Source organism: Dipodomys ordii, unplaced genomic scaffold, assembly GCF_000151885.1.
Source record: "Dipodomys ordii isolate 6190 unplaced genomic scaffold, Dord_2.0 Scaffold12, whole genome shotgun sequence".
Lineage (NCBI taxonomy): Eukaryota > Metazoa > Chordata > Mammalia > Rodentia > Heteromyidae > Dipodomys > Dipodomys ordii.
In genome coordinates this window covers 20,151,554-20,162,569 of record NW_012267228.1, presented here as the reverse complement: position 1 = coordinate 20,162,569, position 11,016 = coordinate 20,151,554, and the positions used below count along the sequence as shown (strand labels likewise).

The 11,016-nt window shown below is 40.0% G+C and overlaps 1 protein-coding gene across 7 annotated transcripts in view; it reads right to left on the bottom strand.

Moving 5' to 3' along the window:
* Positions 1–569: 569 nt before the first annotated feature.
* The window catches only part of Cadps (Ca++-dependent secretion activator), a 451,304-nt gene continuing 440,857 nt past the window's right edge, over positions 570–11,016 (bottom strand). For 2 of the 7 annotated variants that reach the window (XM_013010380.1, XM_013010379.1), the window contains 2 exons: positions 5,057–5,161; positions 1,520–1,862 (listed from right to left, as the gene is read on the bottom strand). In XM_013010380.1, coding sequence (XP_012865834.1) covers positions 1,683–1,862; positions 5,057–5,161 — 285 coding nt within the window. In that variant the 3' untranslated portion in view covers positions 1,520–1,682. Of the gene's footprint in view, positions 1,863–5,056; positions 5,162–11,016 lie in introns of all 7 variants that reach the window. The other 5 variants (XM_013010381.1, XM_013010382.1, XM_013010385.1 and 2 more) reach the window with 5 other exon arrangements.

Sequence of the window (11,016 nt, the reverse complement as noted above, 5' to 3'; positions counted from 1 at the left end):
AAACAGCTCCAAGGAGAGGTCAGCCTGGTTTAGAGACAGACACAAGTAAAGCTAAGGAGACACACATTTGATTTCGTTCAAATGTAGGTGATTATGTTGCTGAAACGGACTGGGGAGCTAGAAGAGTACTCCCTGTCTTAGAGAATCTTGTAAAATGCCTTAACAAATATATAAGAATCATATATAATTGGCACACACTTTGTTTGAATGCAAACACTGCTGTTAAAGTGGTGCTTAAAAACAGTTTGTTGGCCTTCTCTCCATACAGGAGAAACATTTCTCTCGTTTACACTACTCACTTGCTTAGCAAACCCTTATTTATCCTATAATGCAAGCATAATCTGCCCAACATGTCCAAATGCCCACAGATCCTGAATTAGTGGAGTCTGAATTAGTGGAATTCTAGGCAGTCTCTCACAGAGAACCATAAGCATTTGAAAACAGCCCACTCCAACTGTGTCAAGAATGCTCTCTGAAAATTTACCTCTTTCTTCCCTTGTTTCTCTCCTCCCGTGACTTCTGTTTCAGTTCTGGCTTTCAAAGGAGACAGAGGAAGACAGACTCAAATGTATATTCTTAGGACATCTGAATAGGTATTTATTGAGAAGCCACAGTTTTCCACACTTACATAACTGTCGGCTTTATATAAGGCAAAAGCAAGATGGATCACTACTGTACACAGAAAGACACCGCTCTGCAGCAGACCGAGGGCCGTGCAGTTACAGATCAAAATGCAATGTACATGACGGATAGAAAAAACGTCGTGGAACAAAATATATTAAATTATGATTACATTCTATGGAAGGAAATATCTGTATCTTATTATAAACACATTTATAGTCTAGGGTTGTAATGTAAATAGTTGGGTTGTTTTTTTTTTACATACACTGTTATTGAAACAGAAAAGCAAAACGTAACATTGAATAGGATAAACTTTGATGAGAGACAGTTGCTCTTGACTGCACTTGATGCTAAGTCATGATAAGATTGTCCCCTTGCTATGGCAATTTAGAGAATCAATTCATTGATAACTTAGCCTTTTTTGGGGGCAGAGAGGAGGGAGGCTAGTTATAACGGTAAATAAAAGGCTGGGCTCACCAGGATACAAGGGATCCATTCTTCATTTTGTCTTAGGGGCACAGAAAGAACCAAACATTGGCCGTTAAGAGCCTTGCCTTTGGTTTTTACAAGAAAACAAAGCAGATCTATGTGCTTAATTGAAGTTATTTATTTACGTACTCACTTAAATAACTGGTATCCACAGACATAAAACAAAGAGGTGAAAGCATCTCCCACTACCACCACATACACCCCTGCCTTCACATCTATTTCCCAGCAAGGGAGGCAGATGTAGCACATGAATGAAGCATCATTTTAACTTGGCTGATAACAGAGACACACCTAGCAATTGGACTATGTATTCTTCATAACAGTATTTAAAAGAATGGTGCTCCATATTGCTTGTAAACATAGAGACATGGAAATCGGGGAGGGCGGGGGGTTCAATGGATCTGAAGGTCATTTGCTAATCTTGGTACCACACAGCTAAAATGGCAATTGTATTGGTAAACATCTCATGGGCATGGTCGTTGACAGAAAATTCCCTAATGGGGTTAACTAACAGACTAAGGACATGCATTGATTACAAGACTCCATCCCAGTGGGCTCCAGGAGTGAACAGTCTAATCATCTTCTTCGTCTTCCTCATCGCTGTCCTTCATGCTGATCCCTTGCAAGCCTCCGCCCTCGCTTACTGAGGCTGTGGCTTCCTCCACGGTGAGCCGGTTCCGGATGGTCTCATAGGTCTTGCTGTTTAAGGTAGAATCCAGGACTCCTTGCAATCGGAAATCTCTGTAGGTTTTCTAAGGAGGGAAAAGACAGAGAGATAAGATAGATCTCATCTCCACGGTGCAGAAGGAGAGGACACAAAGCACAGGTGTAGGAATGAGAACCCTGACCATCAGCTAAGTGTTCCTCTACTCATCAAGGAAAAAAGTCACTGAACTCAGATTTCACTTGGACTGAAAACAGATTTACTGAATGACAGAAAATGAGAGACTGTGACAGGATAAACTGTATTAGAGGAGACAAAGCAAAGCACATAAGCTTGTGTTTATTCAGTTCCATAAAGGGAAATGTTCCATAATTGTTTTGGTTCCTTTTTTGGGGGGGAAGGGGTTTGATTCTTTTTTTTTTCTCTTAGATTAGTATAATATAATTTGATCGATGGTGTAAAGGAGGGGCTATCGCATATAAATAATGAATCAAGCAATTATGGTATTTTGTGATTGCTGATGCAGTCTGGTCTTTTAGAATTTTTGAGTGTTATAATTGCATGAGCCATACCCCTCTGTCTCATTCACAAGATAGACATATGTACATTGGTATATGAAACCTATTACGGGCAGCAACAATTGTGGGAAAGATGGAGCGCTAATGCCTCATCAATATGTTGCAGGCATGTGACTCATTTCTCATTTCCTTGGGAAAGAACGGTATCTATTCCGTTCACAACTTCATGCTCTCAGGGAAGAAATTTGGCTCTTTTTCAAGAACAATGGTTTGGTTATTACTGAAACACAAGTTCTTTCTTTGTTCCTTCAGGCAATTTCTCTCGGATTTCCTTAGGTATCCTAAGAACTGTTTTTTTTTTTTTCTAGAAATCCCTTGGTGTTAATTGAATATGACCAGTAGCATCTGTCTGTTGTCTACTTCACAATTTTCTCTTTTCTTTCTTTTTTAAAACTCTTTTAAACAATTCTTCTCATCACACTGAATATCATTTCAGCTACTTATTCTGCTGTTTGTGTCTCTTATTGGTAGGGAAAACTTGATACTGGGGCAGGTGGAGAATGTTAACAAATTTCAACACCACTCTCACCATTTTTTTCTATTTTTAATAGTTTTTCACATGCATATGCAGTGTTGACAGTCACAAGGCCAACCTTGTGGGAAGGTCATGGAGGTTAAAATGACTTTGGTGTTAATGAGTAAATGCAAGTTTGACTTAGTGAAGTTCCATAAAGTGAGGTCATGGGTCAGATGAACACAGGACCCCTTGCTACTTTATGTCCATTGTTCCATGGTGATTTTACTCCATAGTAGTAACCTGGTTCAGACATTAAATTATAGGGTCATTCTATGGATCAAGCTGTAGGAGAGGAGGAGGAAGCCAGGTAACTATTCAACTGTATTCTTCTCTTTAATGGGGAAATAGAGGAGGCTGACTAAATGCTAGGCATAGGGTAGACCAACAAGCCAGATGGCTTACTGAACTTTCCAACTTTCTGGTGGCACTTAGAATAACATCTCTGTGGCCAGAGGAGAATGGGAAAATAAAGCAAAACCTATTGGGTAGTCTCTCCTTTATTAAAATTCCAGAGGACAGCCTGCCCCGATAAGATGTTAAAATCTTGAGGCCAGGAATTACATATAGTCAGTCTTGAATCCTCCATCTGGTAATATACAAGCAGGGGCTCACCTAATCTTTTGCCAACATGAGACAAATTAATATATGCGTACTGAAGAATGAAAGAATAGACAGATCCAAGGTAGTGTTTGTTGAGACAGGAAAGAAAAACCAAGCATCCCTAGAAATTGGCCTGGGTGGAGACCCCTGGGTCAAATTTTCTTCTGTGTTGCAGCATTAGTTAAGCTGGAGGCCAATACAAGCAAAGAGACTTCTTCAGTAGTGATTTCTGCAGTTATTTCTCTGTGGTTAGATCTGTGTTGTTTTCGAAGATGACAAAGATAAAACCTCCTTTCTGACTTACATTTTTTTTCTTGACATAACATTGTAAATTCATAACATAGATGTGGAAACATCAGTTTGTAGGAGATTATTAAAATGAAAATTATTAGTATTAAAATGAACCCTTCTTGTTATATCTACACAGTAAGAGTCAAACAGAAATTTCCCCTCTCTCAATGTATTTATACCAAGAAAATGGAATTCAAGGGGCCAGGCAATGACTAGCGAGTTTGCATAACTGAAGTCAAAATAAGAAAATGGACCAAGTCCTTATTTCGAATACATATACTTCCTTGCAGAACAGGGCTGCCTGTAACCTTTGCTGGGTGGATGCTTTGTGAGATCAAATGCAGATGATAATAATTCTTCTAAATTACACACAATGGAACAGTAATTGGTTTTAAGTCAGCAGTGGGGTAGAGATTCACCTTTCAGGTTTGATTGGGACTATTCCAAAGGAAACCATAAAAAGGGGAGGGGAGAGGGGAGAAATCTTTGGTAAAGTGGTAAGATGAAAAATTCTGTTTATTGCTCAAGTATTTTAATAAGGGACTTGGGATTTTGAATAGGAGTATTTGAACACCAACATTTTACATCAGTATGGTAAAACATCAAATGGAAACTAAAATGATCAAAAACGTATTTACCCCCTTCTGTGATCTTATTATTTCATGTAAACCACTGAGATTTCACACTGAAATAATTATCATTAGTCCACGGCACACACAGAAGAACAGGGGAAAAAAGCGACTTCCAGGGTATGTGATCTCACCTTTGTGATCCTTTACATTTGATTGTATACATGCATGGTATGAGAAGCTACTTAAATTAGCTATGAGAACAATATTGATTTGCATTTTGATAATGATCATAGGACATAGTTAGAAAATAGCTAGAGGTAAATATTTCCATTAAATTAATTGTGGGAAATTTTTATTTAATTAAACCATACATGAAATTGATAATTTAGATGATTAGCATAATGGTACCCCAAGCCAGTTTTTGAAAATCTATGCAAGGGTAGCTAGTCTCGGTGACACTTCTGCATAGTAAATACACAAAGTATTTTTCCTAGGTGGGTATGGGTCTTGAATTCCTTTTTTAAATTATATTTTTCTTTGAGGTCTGAGAAATGAATTAATCAGGTCTCACAAAACAATTTCCTAGCATTTTCTTGTACGTGATGATGCTTTAGAAATCATCGTATTGTATATGTATACAAATATTCTTTACCTTAAGGAAGTTCTATAGCTCACCAATAAAACACAGTTCAGTAAAGAAGAATAATGATTTTTTTTCTTTTACCTTTACCATCCTAATTAGTGTTTTCAATTGGTATATGTGAAGCTGTAGATCCATCCGGTCCGTCAACCAGGTACAGATGATGTTCATGGAGCTGTTGTACCATTGCTGAAAAAGAGACAAAAATTCTCCAGGCAACACATCATAAGAGGCCTTTACTAGGCAGGCAGGGAGGGAACAGGCCACATTTGAGCACCCTGCTCTGTTTCTGGAGGAGGTAAGATGGTTAAGGAGAATTTGAGAGTGGAGAGATCAAGAACATCAAGTTAGAAAAAAAATATCACAAAGTGCTGGTTCAGTCTACACGAGAATTGGTTTTGGACTTGTAAGTACACACAGACTTCCCCTACTGTAGATATTTCATATGCACTTCATTCGGGGAGACCATCTTTTGCCTTTGGGGTTCTTTAATGAACTGGTTAATTTCATTCAGTTTGAGATTCCAGGCATTGCTTATTTTTCTAGTGCCATTGTCTCTAGGGACTTCCAGAAAATGGAGGCTTCTTCACGGAACTAATTGATGTGCATTGCCACTTACCTTTCGAAAACCATGGATCTCATGTACTAAGTACAATTCTGGGAATCAGACTGAGACCTTTAGAAGCTGGAGGGGGATATTTTTCCTTTTATTTACCTGGCTGAGACATTTCCAATAAAAAAAGACAATAAGTGAAAATTTCTCTTTAAGGACCTAACTGTACTGGGCAGTATTCATGCCCTTCTATTGGCTGTGCAATCTGTTTTAATCTTAACACCAAAAAATTATGGAATATAAGAGGGGGAAAAAAACCATCTACAAATGAGCTCATTTCAAGCTGTCGAAATCATACTTCCCCTTAAGGGGGTTAAATTTTGCTTCTTGTCTGTGAAAAATGCTTGAAGCTGTGTCACTTTAGACTGCCACCCCTGTGGTGCAGGAAGTCTCTGGTGCAGTATAATTTTGCAGTACTGTTCATATATTCATAAATCTCACTCGGAGACATACGAACAGTGTTATGAAGTGTCAGTATGAAAAAAAAATCTAATCTTTTAAACTTCACCAGGTTTCATTACGCTCTGCAATTTACAAATAAAATGAAAAGGTGTGGATGGACCTATATATTTATTTTATTTATCGGGTATCTATATGAACTGTACACAGAAAAGATGCAAAAAAAAAAGAGTGGTTAGAGAATTGAGACGATACATACTCTCACGCTAACCAATACACACACACATACACACACACACACACACACACACACACACACACACATCGCACACCAGTGGGGATTCGAAAAGCATAAATAAAAACATGTTTCCGATGGTAACTCCACCCTTTCTCACCTAAAGATCATCCAAAATCAGTTTATGCCTAACACTCACAGTTTTTCCGAAGCCTTGTTTCTGACTTAATTTCTTCCTTTCTTTCTTTCTCTTTTTTTTTTAAAATTAATTTGGAGTTTTACTTGTAAGGTAGAACTGCCAAGTTTCACCTTGCAAGAAACGACACAGTCTCAGCCATGGTGTACGGGGAGCCCTCTTTGCAATCTTTCATATCTAGACTCCTTCTTCAAGCAGAGCCAATTGCGGCTCTCCTTGGAACCCAGCCGCCACACAGACCACGCTACCCCAATCCAGGCAGTACCTCAGCCTCACAGCCAGCTTCTGCTCTTTTAAAGATCATGGAGGCAAAACCATCAGTTTGAGGAGCCTTCTGTCCCCTCTCAGAGAGCAGGCAGGTGGGGGGAGTGGGGAATTATTTTCCCCTGATATGTCCATTCCACAGAGAGCTTGTGATCGCTAGGGTCAAGTTGCTTCAGGCATGGACAGGTTTTCCCCCTCTAGGGGTGAGAATATTTTACTGAACAAAATTTGGGGAAGTAGTGGTTATTGGGTGAAGAGAGGGTGTTTTTGGCACCTCCTGCCTTGGAATTCTTCCTTGTTTTTTGCTGCCATGGCATCTGGGTTTATTAAGTAGGGGTCGGTCCAAGGAGAGGACTACACACCATGTCACGAGTGCGCATGTGCAGCCTTACCTTATTCTCAGCAATGTGGGGCTCGCCCATTCTCGCCCAGGCCTCTCCAAGTCTACATTTGCTCGCTGTATCTGATATGCAATCTGGAAGCTCAAAACAATCTATTTGGAGCCAGAAACACTCTTTGTGCCCTTGGCCTCCTTGGGGTTGGAAGATGACTTTTAAGCAGTCCTAGGAGCCTTCTGGCCACACCTACACGCCCAGAGTCTCATGATGGGTACATTTCTGGGACACAAAAGAAGAGTGTGGCACTCTGGCTTCTAGGCAGAGGTGGCATTTTGCTTTGGCTGTGACAACAGGCAAACCGGCGCTGGCTTATATCACTGCCAGCAAGCCTGTGCGACATGCCTTTTTCTCTTCACTGAGAGACGTGCCACCTTTCAGAGAAAAAAAAATTGCACCCCCTTTCTATCCTATATAGGCAGTTCCTACTCTTGCAAATGGCTTTTAAATATTAAAAAAAAAGAAGAGCACAAATGAAAAAAATACAAATAAAAAGGTAGGAGATGTCAACAGTCTGGTTGTGCTGCAAAGAAGGGTAGGGATGTAGGGAATGCAGTCAGCAAGTAAGCAGTGCATTGCACTCACATTCCTTCCCAGGAGAGCAAGGAGACCCTGGATCACCCATGCTTTTCCTCCTGGATCTCACATCTAGCAAAAGAAGTGTAAAAAATGTATGATGCCCCATTGGCTACACATTGAAAGAGGCAAAAGGGAGTAAGTCACTCCTTTCCAAACCTTATGCTCAGTAGATGAAATTGGAGGCACTTTTGGATACAGCACAGCACTAAAACTTGATTTTTCCAGAAAGGCGCTTAAAGGGATTTGGATGTTGGAGAAAGAAGGAAGCACTGCCTTCTAGAACTTTACAATGTTAGAGGTGAAAAGAAGATTTTCCTGATTATCTTTTGGACATGAGGAGACAAAGGCTCGGAGAGGGCAAGAGACGTCTCTAAGATCACACAGTTTGTGAATCCCACACTGAAACTAGCTGATTATCTGCGCTTTCTTCCCACTAAGCAGTTTGCCACCGGCACACAACTGATGTGTGCTTCTACTCCTAACTCCTTATGTAGGGATTTCACAAGGATAACTAGCATCAAGCCACAGTGAAGGTCTTGACACCACAGCCGTTGGACAATGCCATGAACCCTGGTTTTTTTCCTCCATGTCAGACATGTACTAGCATGTTTCTATGTGTCTGCCGTGTTCCTGTTCTTTGTCATGGGCTCCCAGTACTCATTAATCAGGTTTGCTTTATTTAAGATGGAAGCTAATGCAGCAGCAGATTTGTTATGATTCTTCAAAAGAGGAAATTCATAAAACATTTTAAGTTCTCCCCATTTTGTTTTGTCTTTGGTTCTGATAAGCCTTTTCTGGAGCTATCCTAACACCTGGGCACTAAATTTTTGGTGAAAATGTACTCTCTCTAAATCTGTAGTATTAAGAATCATGAGCTGACGATATGCACAAAAGTACGTATGTAGAATTCTGATCCTTGGCTTCCTCCTCTTAATTCATGGATCTTAATTTGAAACATCTCAAGTGAGATTCTTTAGAGAATAAAATCTCCAGTAGCCTGGGATCCTTTGAAATATGTCCCTGGGAGATAATTCTGTGAAGATCCGGACTTGGATCTAAAAGGGATGTACATCATATTATGGCCTTCAGGTTTTAGGGATTTGGAAAGTGGGGAAATTCTACAGTAACCAATTCTCCACTAACTGCTGTTGGATCAGAAGGTTTTACTTTAAAGGAGCCAGAAGACTAAATGAAAAACTGCCAGAATCCTGGGTTCATGCAGACCTCTTGTCTCTGCCTCCTCAGGGCTAGATACAGGAGTCCAGACAGCTGTGTCTAGGAAGCTTTTCTTTCTACAATGTTGGGGTAAAAAGCACAGGACCAAGCCACACACTTGTTTGTGATCTTGAGCAAGTTTCTTAGATTCCCAGAGACTCAGTTTCCTGATGGAAACGGAGCCTAACTGGGCTGACATAGACTTTTGCAGGCTTTCTCATTTGGCTAATGAAAAACTACCGGTGAAGGCACTTATCCCAGCTCTTGGAACCCACAGTGCAGTAGCCATTAGCTGCCACCACCGTCATCACCAGCGCCTTCATCTACTCCACTGAAACTACCATCATTCTACCATCACCGCTTCTCACTTCGTTTTTTTCTTCTTCTGTTTCTCACGTAAGAGACACCCCAAACAAAGGAGAAAGCAGCATGAGTTACCAGGGAAAACCATGTGGTGGAGAAGATCATTCTTCCTGGAATGTTTCCGGAATTGCCTGCCCCAGCTTTACATGCCACACAAGTTGCTTTCCATTCAACTGAAAGGTTATTTTGTGGTAGATCATCACTCAGACCTGTAAAGCTATCTTGTGTGTGGTAGGCACATCTTTGAAACTTAAAGTCACCTATTCTGACATCTTGGGTTAAAAGGATTCAGACAAGGAGTGAGTGATGTCTCAAACCCTGTGGGGACAAGCCCAGTTTCACCCTGGGTTGGCTACTTGTTAGACGGATACCCCTCCAGCAAACTCCTTAGCTTTCTGACCCTCGGTCTCCTCTTGGGGTTAATGCTAGTATCTACTTCATAGGATTACAGTGAGCATGAATGGAGGTAATTCATGTAAAGTGCTTAGCACTTAGCACTTAGCTGTAAGCACTCAAAAAAAATTTAGCCTCTGAATTGTCAGAAAGCAGAACAGATCCATATTCAGTCTGCAACCCTAAAGAAAATTTCTCGATATATTTCTAGTAGCACTTTAAGGCTGTTAATACGCAGACACCCTCAAGTCACATGGTCTCCCTCACAGACAATGAGGCTCACTAGCCAGGTGGAGGCAGGATCAAATACTGACTTTTACAAACCTTTTAATGCTTTGGTCATCATGTTTTTTTTTGCATTTATTATAATATTATTTAATGTTGTATTGAAACAGTAATCTATATTGATGACTCTAGTTTTGTTTTTCCTATACATTCAGGCAGGGAGAAGGGACTCCTTTGCCCTCCCCTGCAGTTTCTTGTTTCCTGGATGGAAACTTTATCCCCTGGAAACATGCAGCACTGAGAGATAAGAAGAATAATTAACACCTTACCGGACAATGTAGGGTTCACAGAAGACAGGCCTCTGTGTAGATCTGGGTAATTCACAGTACCCAGCCACGCTGCAGGGTTGCCACAGCATTTGTGACTTCTATCATTCCACTACCATGTATTAAGTCTTAATTCTAAGCCCCAACATCATGATACACATTTGATGCCCTAAAGAGTCATTATTGTTAATGGGCCACTGGTTTTCAGAACAAGCCACGTATAGACCAATAGGGCAGCAGGAACAATGAGCAGAAACGGAAAGGAGATAGAACCATTCACTATATTTCCACATTCATATATCACAAGCATAACTTATCTCCTTAATTTATGCAAAACCTCTGTCAGAATGGGCCATTCTCTAACTCTCTGGATTTTCCTGTTTTTGATAAAGTATTATTTCTTACAGGTTTCCCCATAGTCAATCCCATTCCTACACACATATACACATGCACAAGCTTTCACACAGTTTAACAAGTTATGTTTTCCTTAAACACTGGTTAGAAATGATTAGAAAAAGGTGGATGGAAATGAGGGTTGTCATTTCTTAACAAAGATGAACATTTTTTTTTCTCTCTCTCTTATGGTCCTACCATTTCTTCTTATTTTAGTCTATGTTGGTGATGCTCAGTTGCGAGTGGAGAAATTCCTCCATGTGGGCAGTTTGTGTGCTAGGAAAAATACAACTTGGAAAAGTTGGCTTTATCACAATAACTTGAATTTTCCTAACAGAATTTTAGACTAAAAAGTTACAATCTTGATCAAAATTTCAGCCCTGAATATCATCTCTGAAACTGTAAAATATTCAGTAATAAGAGAGGGTGAACTTATGAAAGGTATCTA